The 16,826-nt window shown below is 37.6% G+C and overlaps 1 protein-coding gene across 2 annotated transcripts in view; it reads left to right on the plus strand.

The window, feature by feature from the left end:
* The window catches only part of VPS13A (vacuolar protein sorting 13 homolog A), a 313,415-nt gene that overhangs the window by 230,599 nt on the left and 65,990 nt on the right, over positions 1-16,826 (plus strand). For both annotated transcript variants that reach the window (XM_060237484.1, XM_060237485.1), the window contains exons 45-53: positions 694-854; positions 2,593-2,696; positions 5,064-5,361; positions 6,523-6,918; positions 7,289-7,393; positions 8,733-8,879; positions 11,723-11,851; positions 15,107-15,240; positions 15,984-16,113. In XM_060237484.1, the coding sequence (XP_060093467.1) occupies positions 694-854; positions 2,593-2,696; positions 5,064-5,361; positions 6,523-6,918; positions 7,289-7,393; positions 8,733-8,879; positions 11,723-11,851; positions 15,107-15,240; positions 15,984-16,113 (1,604 nt within the window). The remainder of the gene's footprint in view (positions 1-693; positions 855-2,592; positions 2,697-5,063; positions 5,362-6,522; positions 6,919-7,288; positions 7,394-8,732; positions 8,880-11,722; positions 11,852-15,106; positions 15,241-15,983; positions 16,114-16,826) is intronic.

Raw genomic sequence — 16,826 nt, forward strand, 5'->3', positions numbered from 1 at the left:
TGTACTTTTAAAGTGTATATAGCCCTTCAGCTTCTTCAATAAAATAAAAATATATAAATTGTCAACTTATGGATCCTCGTTAATACAAAAAGTTAATCAAATCAAAATGAAAAAAAGATTAGGCATTCCAAACAACAAAAAAGGAGTAGCAGTCATATTGTGGACTCCATTTTCTTAAAAAGCAGTGAAGAACAGAAACAAAACTGGTGTATGCTCTGGATTTCTTTCTCTGCAGTTAGAATTTTTATCTCTTGTTCCTGGAACAGGGTTGAACACTGTGCTGCTGAAATGCAGAAGAATTTCTATAGCTCTTTAAAAAGTAGTGAATAAATATAAAGTTGCTAGTTCCCTGCAACAGTTCCTCATTTATACATGGGTAATTTGAATTTTTTTTTTGGGGGGGGAGGTAATTGGCTATTTGAAGAAGGTGCATTTGAAGGTCCAATTTAACTATTTGAAGAACATCTTTCCATTGCTGAAATGAAGTACATTCCTCTTGTTCACTTTGAAAAAAAATTAGTATGGATGCAGTGTGCTCACATGAAGACAGTTAAGTGAAACTATTGACATTGATTCAGCTATAGTATAGGTTTAGTTCTAAGCAAAAATAAAAAATCTGGAAACATCAATTCATATGTCTTTATCTTTTGTACATTTTCCCCTGTAATTTAATGTATTTTCTTATAATTTTAGCACCTGAAAATCACTCCACCACTGATAAAATTCCGCTGACAAAAGTGGGACGAAGTCTTTATAGAGTAAGACATAATGACTCAGGTGTTGTAAGATCTATTGTCTGTCAAATTGATACCATTGAAGGAAGTAAGACAATAACAGTACACTCACCTATTCAGGTAATGTATTTTCATAAAATTATTTATTGGTCAGTTGCCTTGCTGCTTTGTTTCTTTGAGGAATGTTATTGCACTCATGCAGAAGATGTAAGTTTGGTTAGCACCAGTTTTATTGAAGATGATGATGTAACAGGAAGGCTTCTTTAACACATATCATGGTTGCTATTCCTGTTTTTTCTAGATTAACAAGCGTTTAATTTATGTATGTATTATTAGCTACAGTACAGTATTCATTGTCTGTGTGCAAGGAGATGTCAAATTTAATGCAAATTTAATGCAACATACAAGCTCAAAAGAAGGCTGTACCTCATGACAATTTGGGGAGGTCCAGTGTGGCGTATGGTTAAAATATTAGACTAGGACCTGGGATCAAATCTCTGTTAGGCTATAAATTTGCTAGGTAACATTGGTCCAGTCACTTGCTCACAGCCTAACCTTCAATATATACACACATACACACACTGTGGCTAATAGCTACTGATGGACCTCTGCTGCATATTTTTATCTAAACCCCTCTTGAAGGTGGCTATGCTTATGGCCGCCACCACCTCCTTTGGCAGTGAATTCCACATGTTAATCACCCTTTGGGTGAAGAAGTACTTGCTTTTATCCGTTTTAACCTGTCTGCTCAGCGATTTCATCGAATAAAAATCTCTTTATAGCTTTTGGTGAGGCCAAGAAAGATTATAAAATTCCTTTCCAGACAATATCTCACTGGATTGTGTTCCTCAAGAGGAGTCTAATGTTCCACTGGAGACCACAGCCCATTTCACTAGGGCTTCATCTTCTGCCTTTTGTAATGGATCCTTTCTGCCGGACACCTGCAGGGCAGCCACCTTCTGTTTTCATTAAACACTGTGTCATTGATGTGGACTCCAGATGAACACATGAAGCCGCCTTCTACTGAATTAGACCTTCATTCTATGAAAGTCAGTATTGTCTACTTAGACCAGGAGTGGCTCTCCGTGGTTTCAGGCAGAGTCTTTTCCATCACCTTGTCCTTTCAATTACATATGCTGCGGACTGAACCTGGGACCTTCTGCATGCCTAGCAGATGCTTTGTTAGTGTAGACAGAGTGATCTTCCATAGCCTGTTTTGTTGAAAGCTTCATACCACCCTCCCTTGGTCAACTAACTCTATGCTCTCTCATGTGGGACGGCACAGAAGACACAATGATGAAACATGATTGCACTTAACCTGTAACTGATGTTCATCAAGTGTTCTTATGTGCAGGCAAACATCCCTCCCTCTATCCCTGCTGTGAGTGTCAGCATTCTCAGTTTGGACCCTCATCTCTAATGGCAAACTCAGCAAACTGAGGGAGGTACTCTGTCTTCCTTTTTATAAGCAGCTTCAAGAGGGGGTTAGATAAAAATATGGAGCAGAGGTCCATCAGTGGCTATTAGCCACAGTGTGTGTGTGTGTGTATATGTGTGTGTGTGTGTGTAATTTTTTTGGCCACTGTGTGACACAGAGTGTTGGACTGGATGGGCCATTGGCCTGATCCAACATGGCTTCTCTTATGTTCTTATAAGAGCTGTTGATAGGAACAACACTGAAGGGTGAGAAAGTATCTCTCACTTTGCGCGTGTGCAGTTCTCATGTGTGTCTGCACAGAACTCTCAATGAATATTAGTTACAGGTAAGTGCAACCATGTCTTCTTATGCTTGCTCTGCCTGCTTTTGCTGTTCTGTTCTGCTGTTGTTTATACGGACCTTCTGATTTACTCTATATAGATAAAGAATCATTTTTCAATTCCCTTGAATATATATGAAGATGGAAAATGTTTGGGAACTGCTTTATCAGATGATGAATTTAACATACCATTGACTTCTTACAGGTAGTTATTTTTGTTTCTTTGTACTGCTTTTGAATATATTATTATAAATACTGTCTGTCTAGCAAGGATTTTTAAAAGTTAGTGTCATAAATATACTGATTTCTGTCCAGACTAAAATGTTTAGTGGCAGAATGGAACTTTCCTTCCTTCATTACTGCCCAGTGATCTCCATGAAATGCTGTTCTTGAATAATAAGGGGCCTGAAGGATGACATGAGGAGTTGGGGGGGTCTGCAGTGGGAAGTGGGAATATGTGGAAACTGCTAATTTAGGTTCCTCTGTTATTTCATGAATATTGTTCTTTCAAAGCACAAGATTATATGGTTTATTTCTTGTTCATTGATATTACTTCAGTTATTTCTGATTTAATATTTCCCATTCATGTATTGATCATAAGAACATTCAAACAGAAAAGTTAAAAGGGCTGTTCTTGAAACTTTTTTCTGGTCAGTCAGCAGAATTCACCTAGGATTCAGTAGGAAACCTCAAAAAGTTCTACTTTACCAACACTTTTTGCCAATCAATAACTGTTCCATTGTATTTAAACACCAATAATAACATCATCTTGGAAGAAATCAGTTAGTGTGGCTAGTTTAATTGCACTGTTAATTCAGGTTGTGCATTTCTTTCAGAGAGTTGCTTACTGGATGTCATTATTGGGCTTTTTAAGAACAACAGCAATACCTGGCACCCATTGTTCTGACCAGGGCTTTTTTTGTAGCAGGAACTCCTTTGCATATTAGGTTACACCCTCCTGATGTAGCCAGTCGTCCAAGAGCTTACAGTAGGCCCTGTAAGCTCTTGGAGGATTGGCTACATCAGGGGGATGTAGCCTAGTATGCAAAGGAGTTCCTGCTGCAAAAAAAGCCCTGTTCTGACTGATGCAACTGTAGCCAGTGTCCTTCCTGTCCTTTCTTTCATCAACCATGTAAATACCTTACTTCTGAGAATTTATGTCAAAGTAATAGTAATTTGGTCTACACTCTTTATATGGCCCTGATCGGGATAGTCCAGGCTAGTCTGATCGCATAGGACCTAGGAAAGATAAGCAGGGTTGACCCAGGTTAATACTTGTATGGGAGACCACCAAGGAAGCCACTTCTGAAACTCTCTTGCCTTGAAAACCCTACTGGGTATCCATAAGTTTGCTGCCACATGACAGGGAAAAAAGACATCTGTACATGATCAGAGATTTTTACAGACTAACAGGTACACAAAGGCAAAGCATGCTGGGCATGGCTCATTTCCTATCACATAAACCATTGAGCCTGGTAGATAGATGGATGAGAGAGAGAGACAGACAGACAGAAAAGTCACATCTGATTTATAGAACTTGAGGAGGCCAAGTATTGGAATGTCGGATGAAAGAGAGAGAAAAGGACAGAAGATGAGAGAGGGTCCAGCCCAAGGAGAGGGGAGATCACAAGGAAGAACCTCTCTGTGCAAGTCTTGGCCTTCTAACTGAGAGCTATCTTACACCTGTCCTCTACTGAAACGGCAGCCCTGACCATGTGTTGCTGAACAAGGAGAAGAATCCCCACAGAAAATTTCTGAATTCTTGCAGTCTCAAGGATAAATAACATTCCATAATTTTGCCATCATTTAGGATTCATGAAAGTTTGGGTCAGGACTGCAATTATTTCACTTTTTATTTGGATTCATGATTAGTCTGTGTATCTAGGCTATATGTGTATTTCTTCCTTTCCTATTAAACATACTTATATTTTGAATGCCAGTAGTGTGATCCCTGTACCCACATTAAGTCCATTCAGTCTCAAGGAGAAGTAAGGAACTGTGATTGATGCTTGCATCCCCAGCTAGCAAGAGCTAGTGAGAGCAAAGCAGGAGATGCAGTATCAGATCGGAGCTGTTAAATGGCAATACAATAATGAGTGCTGGTTTGGTATCAGGATATATTCTTTAAGGCTAGTTGATGATAGTGGAAATAACCAAAGAAAGGAGAGGCACTATGCCAACGGAAACCTGTGACAGAGCATTTTCAAGATCCCATGTTGTTAGAAATGTGCCTGCAAGGCACCACGCATCACTTGCACTAACATCTTAGTATGAAAGTTATTTTAATGCTCAGAATCATGCTAAAATAATTGGAAGACTGTAGTTGTTTCAAAGAGATAGTATCTGCATTAGTATAATGTAACCCTTCAATTAGGACATAAGTCTCCCCTCTTTATGTTCTAGCAGTTTAAGATGTAGAAAGAAGACAGCTGCCTAAGCCAAGTGTGACTCCCTTGGACAGAAATGTACAGAATATACTATTGGATCTCAGGAAATGAAATCTCAAATATTTCACTTGTTGGCAGTTCTTTGAGGTGCTTTTTCTGCAAAAACTCTGTTTGTTTATTTACAGATCACTGCTGTTTTTTTCACCAGTAACTGATGAAAATGGAATTTCTAAAGAATATGAATCAAGTGAAGGAGTTAGTTTTGATGAATTGGTGAAGAATTTTAACAAATTGTTGCAGAAGAAATGTCAGTCTGTAAAATCAGCCAACTATCCACTTATGATCAATATTGTACCAGAGCAAGATACTTTAGATTCTTCAGCATGCACAGATGATCACTGGGATTTACCCTATGTTGTTCATTTATGGTCTTCTGTTCTCCTCCGCAATCTTCTTCCTTATCAGATTGCCTATTCCTTTCAGGTAGTGTCTGCATTGTTTTATTTTCCACTTGTTCGGTGTAGAAAAATACATTCATAGGTCTAAAACATACTCTTAATCATCCGGTTGGAACAGATGCATGCCATGCATATTCAACAGACATGAATACAAAACTTACACTCTCTGTGAAATCTGTCCACTTGTATCTAAAACATGTTGCCATATTGTATTGATTCTAAATGGCACATGGCAGGAAGTAAGATTGGAGTGCTTAGTTTTCCTTTCCTGTCATCCAGTAAAAGCTCTGTGATGCATAGATTTTGAGCAGTGAACAGTTATTATAAATTATTTATTATCCAATGTACAGAAGGAGTAAAAATTGCAACTGCTAGGGTTTTTCAGTATCCTTATTAGTAAGTAAGTAGTGGTGTAACCATATTATAGAGATAAGAATCATAGCAGGCTGACAGACATGGTGAAATGCAGTGTCTTCTGAGGGTAATATACAATTGATACTTCAGGAGAATATGTGCAATAGTATCAATCTTGCCTAAAGAACAAGAGCAAAATTTATTATAAGGTAAGTGTAAAAATCTACCCCTCATAACTACCAACAAGTGGGCATTTAATCTGGCCCAAAGCTAAAATAAAATAAAATTCCCCAAGGATGGAGCAAGGCCTTGCGGCATTGTATTACTGTGGAAACAAATAGTCTTTCCTTGTAGAAGTGGAAAGAGAAAAGTGGAAAGAATCTATTTATATATTTGTCTGTTTCCTTTTTCTCTCCCCTCTTGTGTTTTGAATGCTCTTTCCCTGCAGAAGTGGAAAGAGAAAACTGGAAAGAATCAATTTTTACATATTTGTTTCTTTCCTTATTCTCTTCCCTTTTGTGTCTTAAATGCTGTTTCAGCAATGCCAAAGGACTGGTAGCTTTGGGAAACATTTTTATCAAGACTGGCAAAATGAGATAATTGCGATACTTAAATGAGATAGTTGTTTTAAAATGCAGACTTGTAACACTTATTAGTATTAATGTTTCCTTATGAGTTGAGCATGAGATTCTGCATTGTTGAGATTAGATCTTTTCATTAGTAACTGGCTCTTTTCAAGACATAAATAATGATGTTCCCACATTTTAAAATTTAAGTTGGAATAGACTGAGTTAATGACTGCTTTGACAACATTGGAACTTTTCTTTCTAAGGGACATAGTACAACATGCAATAACCTTGAAAGCGGATGTTCAGCTCAAATTCATAATGCAATACTGGATCAAAGCAAGCTGGAATTATATTTACTTAATTATCTTGATAAGAAATGGAGCTGCGAGTATCACATTCAAACAAATCAACAAGAAATTAGTTTTGTCACATTTTCATGTATTACTGATGTAGACAAGACAGAACTGGATATTGCTGTCCATATCACCTATGCTACAGGACAAATTATCATAGCAATTCACAGTCCATACTGGATGGTAAACAAGACTGGCCGAATGCTGCAATACAAAGCTGATGGAATTCACCGCAAACATCCTCCTGACTATAAGATGCCACTTCTTTTTTCTTTTCAGCCTAAACACTTCTACCAGAATAACAAGGTACTGTTTTAAGTCTCAGTAATTTAAATTAAGTAACTGTGAAGTGCAGATTAGTTTAGCAATGCATTAAACTCTGATTCCGGTATTAACTTTGCTGTTGAGAATATAAAAAGTGTATATTCTGTGTAGTGATATCATTTAGTATATTAATTTTTATATTATATATTGTTTTGTTATAAATAATATACTGTGTCCTCTATTTTTAGAAATTATCACCTTGGAGTTATAATTAAATTGGTTTTTACACTTGTAACAGTTATGTGGGCCATTTTTTTTAAAAAAAAATGAGAACTAGGACATTTTTCATTTCTTCAATTTTACTAATAATAGATGGATTTTCAGTTATAACAATGCAGTGTTCTCTTTACAGGTTCAGCTTATGATAACAGACAGTGAACTCTCTGATCACTTTTCTCTTGATACAGTTGGCAGTCATGGTTTTGTTAAATGTAAGCGCCATAAAAAGGAATTCCAAGTGAGTTGTTTATGTAATATTTAAGTTTCTTGCATCCACAAACCTAATGCACATTTACTTTGAAGTCCCACTGAATTCACTGACTTCCAAGTCAATTTAAATAGAAGTTCACATTTGCTTCCTACATTTGATTACATGTCAGAATAAATCTTTGTGTAACAATAACAGCACTCTATTTCACTTTAAAGAGATCACAGTAAATGGGATCACAGGTTTGTTGTGACTTATTTTTCTCAGGGCTATACATAGTTCTATAATACTACTTCCTTTTGAAATTATGGTCTCAGGTTACTCAGAAAAATACATTTTAATGTGAATTGTTTATTAACTTTTCAGTATTTTATTAACTTATGAATATGTATGTACTGTATCAATTTCTTGTTATATAATAATGATAAAGAATTGCTGCAAATTAAAAATTTAAAATGCCTTCCAGTAATGAAAGATGGGTCTATCACTAAGGGTGTGCATTAAAAAAAATGGTATTTTTCAGGTTCTGGTATATTGAACCCCAAAATAATGGTATTTCACAATATTCCTGAATCCCGGTATCGGTATGGAATTGGAATTTGGGAAATATTTGGAATCGCCAAATTTGATCCAGGGCTCTAGGGAGGCTAGATGTAATGGCACCAGATTTGTAGCATAGTTGCTGATGCCTTGCCTGAGACACCCCCTCCCCAGTTTCAAAAAGACTGGACCACAGGATCCAATTCAAAGGGCCCCAGAGGAAGGTGCCTTCATCATTTACAATAAAGGGGTGGAGAGGCTTTTAAAGGGACACAGTCCCTTTAAATGCATTTTCCAAGACATAGTGTGGAACTACAAAAGCCCACAGGGCATTTAAAAAGACCACAGCCCATTTTAAGTGCCTGAGAGTTCACTCCAAAGGCATTCAAATGGACCCAGAGTCCTTTAAATGCCCTGTAACTGTGGCTATGTAGTGGCCCCAAAAATCCCAAATATTATCAGGTTTTTTCAGGATGGCCATTTTCAGATTCCTTGGTGATCAGCTGAGAAAATACTCAATAAATACCTATACAGGTCATCTAGAAGTCAGCACCATGTGGCAAAGAGCATGTTTAAATGAGTAAATCACATGAAACTGATCATGTGGTTCTTCCCATGGAATTGGCACTAGTGCAGAGGGGGCTGTACAGGCGAAAGAACACAAAGTAGTTTCCACAAATCCACAGGAAATGGGACACAAATTGTGTCAGATTGCAGGATGCAGTGTGGATTGTGTTTTTTACTGTTCTGTTTACACAAATGTCAGCAGATTATGCAGAAAACCTGCTAATATGAAAACATACACACAATTTTTTTTAATCTTTTTCAGGTTGGTGTCACTATAGATAACAGCAGCTTTAACCTCACTAGGATAGTGACTTTCACACCTTTTTTTATGATCACAAACAGAAGTACACATAATTTAGAAGTAGCGGAAGAAGGCACTGAGCAATGGATTCCGATAATTTTACAACAGGTAAGCATTTTAAGATTTTAAATTAATTTACTTTTAATTATTTCTGATACCTAGAGAGCCTGTAAGTACTTCTGATCCCCCCCCCCCCCCACACACACATACATTTCACCTTATGTGGACTTTCTAGCTTTAATGTAGCATGAGTCTGAAGTTTGCTGTGAAGGCGTAAAAAGAATACAATGTATAAAGTGCTCTTTATTATGCGGATCCATGTACTCATAGTCAAAGGAACTGTTAGATTGCACTTTAAAAAGTACAATGGGATATGTATTAACTCCTAGTGGTTTATTGACTGCTTCTGTTCATAGCAGCATTTATTTTCCTGGCCATAAAATCCTAAATTGCATTATTCTCCCTTTTCTAACAAGCTAACCATGTAGGGTTGTCAACTGCCAGGTGACAAAAAACAAACAATAAATGGGATCACAGTGTAAATATCATACTGAATACAAAAACATAACTGTGATATAGATGAGCTACTATACTTTTTAAATAAAATTATTGATGAATTCCACAAATACCATTTACACAGGGAATTAACAATAACAACCATAAAAATGTTTTATAACCATTTTCAACAGAGTTCATTCTTATATTGTGATACAGCATATTCTTATATTCTGCTACTGTAAGAGTAACTCGTTGTAGACTTGTTTTGTGCTGCCAAGCCTCTTAGCATTCATAGACACTTATCAATAGGAAACTTTCTCCAAACCCAAAACTTTTTCTTCCTTCCACCAAATACAGTAAGTCAATTAGGTTTAGTCACCCAGTCCAGTATGCACTACAAATTAGCGTAGTCTCCTGCAGGTAATTTCAGTATTCAACAAAGGCAGAAACTTTTGCAAGCCTTGAAAGAGAAAGGGGGAGAATTCCCCACCACCACCTTTCTCAGTCTATTGCCTCACTCACAGTCTGCAGCTTCATATTCCTGCATCTCTGAGATCTCTAACAAACATCCAAAATAAATATACTAATCAAAACTTACAGGGGTAGAAGAATCCAGGTCGTTTGAGTTGATTGAAGATTGAAGATCAGAATTGCAGAGTGTTGAAAAAGAAAAGATGAGCCGGTAGCTGACTTTTGGCCATTTAAAAATGGCGATTGAGATGTTGAGGCTCAGGAAAAGTGGGATCGGGAAGCAGCCGCCTCCACTGGCCTTCCCAATCGACCGCTCCAATCCCCCTGCCTTCTAGGACTTTCCTTGGGTCCTAGAGTCGAATCAACCTTTGTGGCCGACCCCTCAACATCCCGATTTGAGAGCGGCTCAGGACGCGATGGTCTGAGCCACTTTCAAAGGCAAGCCACCAAACCAGAAGTACACATACATAGACTAATTTAATCCATGGTCAAGGTTGCCAACTTACTTATGTGCTGAATGTAACATTAGTTCAATTCTCACTCTTTCAAAGGCAACCTACCAGTTTGCATGTAATCCAGAAATTCATAAGTAATTTTATTAAAAAATACCAGGTGATGCTTGGAGATCTGCTGTTACAATTGATCTCAGACAACAGAGATAATTTCTCTGGAGAAAAATGGCTGCTTTGTAGGGTGGACTTTGTACCATTATACTTTACTGAGGTCTCTGTCCTCCCAAAACCCTGCACTCCCCAGCGCCCCCCTCCCCATCTCCAGGTATTTCCCAACCCAGAACTGCCAACCCTATAAACATGGGATTCTGTGTTCTTGGCTAAGTAATTGATTAATACTTTTAATCTTATTGTTGACTCTTATTTCTATTTTTAAAACAATAACATTGAACAATATGTTGTCCTGACACTCCCCTGAAAAAATCTGTGTAGTCTGAAATTGATTACCACAATTACGACCAGCAGTAGTTTCTGCTACCACTGTGGCTGAATAAAACAGCTGTTACAGTCACAGACATTGCTGCTCAGTTGAGTGACAGTCTTTTGTTTTGAGTTCCACTGATTTAAGTTTAATTAATACAATTATTTATGATTATCTTAAGCCATTTTGTTTCCCTCACTGGTGAATGTCCAGCTCTCACATAATATTTGTACATGTGTTTGACAGTGTCGTATTCCTTTAAGGAGACTTGGAACTGTCAGGGATTGAGTCATCCTTGACTACAGGTGGTGTTTTGTCATCAGGTGTAAGCCACTTAACCAGTTTGTAATGTGATTGGCTAAGACCACTAGAAATGCAGTAGCCAGCTACCAGTTCACTGTGGGATAGGAAAGAAGGATACCAGTGTGGCATACCGTTTGGATGGATATTGAATTGATGACTTTGGACCGTGTATTGACTATTCTATTGGACTCTGTATTTGTACCTCTGCTTGGCTCTACTTGTGTGTAAGTGTATGACTATTGGACTGTCTATTGACTCTGTTACCTGCCTGAACCCAATACAGTTCGTTTCACCTGCTGTCTGTTTTGAGTGTCTTCCTTGGAACTACTTCCTGTGACTGGTCTGCCCAGGGGACACTGCTTCTGCAACTCTGACAGTGTTCATATTTGAAGAAGCTTGTGGGTGATTTTATGGAAGAAAATATATTGAGTGAATTTGCCCCTAAGAAGTTCACTCCCCAGTGTCTGTATTTAAATGGATCTTTTAAGTAGATTATGTGAAACACCTCTACCTGAAACCCTGGAGAGCTACTGTCAGTCATCGTGCACAATAGTGACATTGATAGACCAATTGTCAGATTGAATATAAGGCAGCTATATATGATGCTTCATTTTCCATTTTATAAACATAGGTCTTACTTACAGCATCCCAAGTGGTTGGCTATTTTATATTGACTAAAGAGAATGAAATATTTTTTTAAAAAAACTACAGTACAGTTTTCCATCATGCATTTTTTTTTATTCTAGTGTATTCCTTTTTGGCCTGAAAATAATGAAAGTAAATTACTTGTTAAAGTAGAGCATTCAGACATTCCACCAAAAATTATACAGCTCGATAAGCAAGAAAATTGTTTGCTGTTGCATTTGGACAATCAGGTAAGTGGTATTTTCAGCTAGCTTGGAAAACATGTATAATTCACTCTCTTCCTTCCAAAATTCAGACTGCTTAAGTAAGGCCTTTGCTGTCAATTATAAATGTCTCCTTAAAACAATAGATTTTTTTCCTGATCTTGAAGGTGGCTGTCATTAGGCTTTGCTGAAAAACTTATTCTTAGGGAAGCAACCAGTTATAGACCAGGCTTTAATTTACTGTTCCTGGGTAAGGTAGTTGAATAGGTGATAGTGAAGTAACTCCAGAACATTTCCCCTTGACCCTTTTCAAGTCAGCTTCAATATTACTGAATATTGCTTTGTATTTCTGGTAGATAAACTGTATTTGCAAAATGATAGAAAGATTACGTATCTTTGGTGGTCTTGCTCAGTCTTTTTGTCATCTTCAGTGGTGGACCATTCACTTCACTTGAGGTGTTTATATGGGGATTTTAGGAACAGCTCTGATATGGTTTAACTTTAAGCTGTTGTGTCCTGCCTACTGTTTGGTTTCTAACCTGGGGAATTTTGCAGTGTTGTCTCTTGTGATTTTTTAATATCTATTTGAGAACTTTTAATGAAGTCATCCATAACTTGTGGGTTGTGTTGTCATAATGACAGCCAGCTTTGTATTTCTTTGAGCCTCTACATGCTGTGGTCTATCTTTGAACAGCATCTGAGATCCATAATCAAGCGGCTGAGACAGAAAAGCTGAAATTAATCCTAACAAAATGGAGAAGATATTGAGGTGATTGTTGGGGTCCTGATTTAAACTTCCATCTCAGTTTTGAGGAGTGTTTTCCATGGCAGATATAGGCTGTGTTATTGAACCTAGTTCTCAACTAATGTTAATGTATTTTTTGAGGGGTTGCCTTTGAAGACAACTCAGAAAATGCAATAAATGCAAAAATCTGTTGCTTGTGTATTGAGGTGAGTTATTATTACTCCAATCTTATGATAATTACATTGACTGCCAATATGTTTCCAAGATTAGTTCATGGAGGTGGTTCTCACCTTTAAAGTTCTTCATGAACAGGGACCCATATACCTGAAGGACTGCTTGTATAAACCAATGTAGCTGCTTGAGTTATCACACCTGTGGTTTCTCTCTGTCCATTCTTCTTGTAAGGTACAGTCAGCCACAGCCAATGGAGAAAATAGAGGCTTTGCTCTGTAGCTCCTGTGTGATTGAGCAAGTTTGGTAAAACAAGCGGTGATGCAGAAGGAAGCAAGAGAGAGGGAGAAGGAAACAAATGACAGCCAGTAGCTCGGGGCCTGATAGGAGCCCTCCAGGGGCCTGATTCAGCTCTTAGGCTGCATGTTTGACACCTGTTTTAGATCTCTTCATGGTTTTTTTTTTCAATATCTTTTCGTCTTAGTACAGGTCCACCACATATGGTAAAAGGTGCCTTCTTCTTTTTTACATTTCCAGCAAGACCTTTTGTAATTTTTATCCTTCATTTCAATATATTCTGGGGTAACATAGTATCTGTAGAAGAAAAAGAAGAAGATATTGGATTTATATCCCGCCCTCCACTCCGAAGAGTCTCAGAGTGGCTCACAATCTCCTTTACCTTCCTCCCCCACAACAGACACCCTGTGAGGTGGGGGGGGGGCTGGAGAGGGCTCTCACAGCAGCTGCCCTTTCAAGGACAACCTCTGCCACAGCTATGGCTGACCCAAGGCCATTCCAGCAGGTGCAAGTGGAGGAGTGGGGAATCAAACCCGGTTCTCCCAGATAAGAGTCCGCACACTTAACCACTACACCAAACTGGCTTAATATAGAACTTTATACCAGTTTTCTCTTAGTTGCTTGAATAGCAGTGAATCTAATGTCCTTAGTCCATAGGTTTTCCCAGCATTTAAATTGTACTTCCCCACCAAAATTTTGCATCTGTTTGATCATGCAAGATTTAACCTGTTGTTCTTCAGAGTCACACTGAAGCAATAATTTGTAAATTTGTCCTAATAAATGGTCTTTAGATTGTGAAAGTATTTTCAGAGTCAGTCAGTTCTTTAATAACACCTCTCTTGGTACAGATATATTTTTAAGTCTAGAAGAAATCTGAAAATATGTCCACCATTTTAGTTCCTTTTCTTTTTTAATCTTTGTCACATCTTGGTCACCCTTTGTAAATTTATCATATCATCATAAATTATAAAGTTGTTATTTCTCCTTGTGGGATTATCATAGTAAGCATCTATTGGTGGCATTATTGGTGGAATTGTGGGGTGTGATTCTCTTTCATAGCATTTCCAATTTTTAAATAAGCTATCTCTAATTATATGCCTTTTATCTTGGGGGGGTGTATGTGTGTATGTATGATCCAGTGATAACTATGTAGTCCATCATTAGGACTTGAAGGTTCTAATTTAATCAGTCTTTCATTGGGATTTTTGATCCAATTTGATATCTAAAGTAACCCAGCAGCTTGGTAATATAATTAAAGTAATATAACTTTTTTTTCATCTGCAGAACTTTAAATCTTATTCTTATTGTTCATTTAAAATGTTTAATGCTGCTGATAGATCTGATTGGGATCCCCAAGATGACACACCAGAGCATTGGAACAATTAAAAATAACGTTATAAAATAATTCAATAAAAATACATACAAATCTAGGGAGGAGGGCCAATAACCTTTATTGGATACGCAAAAAGAAACAAAAAAGTCTTCACCTGCTGGTGAAAGACACCAGTAGATGGTGGGGAGAGAGAGAGAATGAATGAATGAATGAATGAATGAATGAATGAATGAATGAATGAAGACAGATGAATTCCCCTGGGATAGAAGTACCAAGAGTTTTGGTGCCACAGCTGAGAAAGCCCTTCCTGGGTCCCCTCCTGTCTAGTGTCAGATGGCAGGAGCAACCAAAGCAGTGCCTCTGAAGACTTGAGAGATCATGTAGGTTCATTTGTAAGAAGATAAGCCTTAATGTGGCCCCAGGCTGTACAGGGTATACAGGTAAATATTAGCACCTTGAATGGAGCCTGGAAGCAAATTGGAAGCCAGTGTAGATGTATCAAGACTGGAGTGATATGGGCTTTCCACTGTAGTCAACACTCTGACTTGCAGCATTCTTTACCAGCATTCTGTATCCTCCAGGCTACAGTTTCCACAGTTCCTCATAGTTCACAGTTCCTCATAGTTTCCACAGCTATCAGGTGAAAATTTTTAAGGGTTCGTTTTTTAACAATGGCAATATTAGTCTGATGAATGGTTATAGTAAAATTTAATATGCTGTTTTTTATATCTGATAGCTTGGAGGCATTATAGTGGATATTACATTGTCTGAACATTCTACATCAATTATGTTTAGTGATTATCATGATGGTGCAGCTCCATTCCTGATAATTAACCATACTAAAGGAGAAATGATTGAATATGGGCAAAGGTATGTATACCACATTTTTTAAAACAGGAAATACAGGAATTTATTTTTTATTTTATTTATTTATTTATCTGGGATTTATATCCCGCCCTTCCCACCGAGTGGCTCAGGGCGGAATACAGGAATACAGGAAATTATAGAATTCAGTGATATGAATATTTCTGGATATTGAGTATGGAAGCACATTCACTTGCAATCTTATTGTTGCTTCACTGCTGATGAACTTGGGTTCATTTATTTATTTATTTTTCATTCAACTTAAGGAATCGCCCGATCTCATCTAGTTTTGGGCTCTGGGCGATGTACAACAGTAATAAGTACAAACATAGAACCAATAATATCAGATTAAGATGACATTTTATAAATCCTGATGGCATCTTATTAAAAATCTTCTAATCCAGATTTCTGTATGCTGCATCGGAGCGGGGGGGAGACCCCAAAGGGGCAGGAGGAAGGAGTGTGCCAGCTCAGCAGCCATCACTGTCCTTAATCGAAAGCCTGGTGGAACATCTCTGCCTTACAGGCCCTGCAGAAATGTAAAAGATCTTGCAGGGCCTTGGTGTCTTCTGACAGAATTCCATCAGGTCAGGGACAGCTGAACCTTTTTAGGGCCAGGGATCACCAGGAAGTTTTGACCAGTAGAGCAAAGAGACATAGCAAGAGAAGGCAGTCCCAGACATGATGTCATAGAGATGAAAAATAAAGCATATCTATTTGCTAACTTTTATCCTAATTTTTGTTTACAGTTCTCTCTCTGTAATGGAAGATTCTCTAGCACCAAATAAAGCAGTGTTATACACATGGGCTCACCCAGTAGGCTCTAGAAAATTAAAATGGAAGTGTGGAAAAGGAAGTGGGGAAGTAACTCAGAAAGATGTATGTATGATATTTTTAATAAAATAGGATCATTTCTGTGTGTTATTCTTTACCAAAATAATCTGATATGGTACTTAACTGATTAACAAACTCAAAAGTACTGTTAGAATCAGTATACTAGTAAGCAGTAAGCAGTCAAGATTTTGAACTAGTTAAAGGGAACAACAGTGTTTACTTGTTATAGAGCCCATTCATTGCCAATGGTATAGTTCAGATAGAACAGCATACTGTGGTTTGTCACTATATAAAAAAACATGGGGATCTTCATGTTTGTATGTTCCATACTGCTCTCATGCATGGTGTGATTGCTTCCATATTTATGGCAGCTGGCAAACTACATTTCCAACTAAGGAAATTATCACTAAGAACAGTCCAAATTTTCTAGTACCAGACCTACTGTCCATATTTTTTACTTTTACAATGCCTTATTAAAATTTGTCAATCATTCTTCAGGGTTCAGTTCCTTCTCCATGATTCCTAGAAATTAAATCTCTGAGGTTGCATGCAGTGCACAGTGTGACATTTCATTTACTACAGTTATTGAAGACTATATTAAATTATTGATAACATATTGGATGACAGGTAAATCTAATCAAAAGAACAAATACCCTCCTGTATCAGTCTAGGACAAGCTGTTACAGAGTAAATCAATGTAGGAAACAGTAAAATATTTAGCGTTATATAATAGAGGCAGTAATGGCTCAGAGAGACTT

This window comes from Heteronotia binoei, chromosome 4 (genome assembly GCF_032191835.1).
Source record: "Heteronotia binoei isolate CCM8104 ecotype False Entrance Well chromosome 4, APGP_CSIRO_Hbin_v1, whole genome shotgun sequence".
Lineage (NCBI taxonomy): Eukaryota > Metazoa > Chordata > Lepidosauria > Squamata > Gekkonidae > Heteronotia > Heteronotia binoei.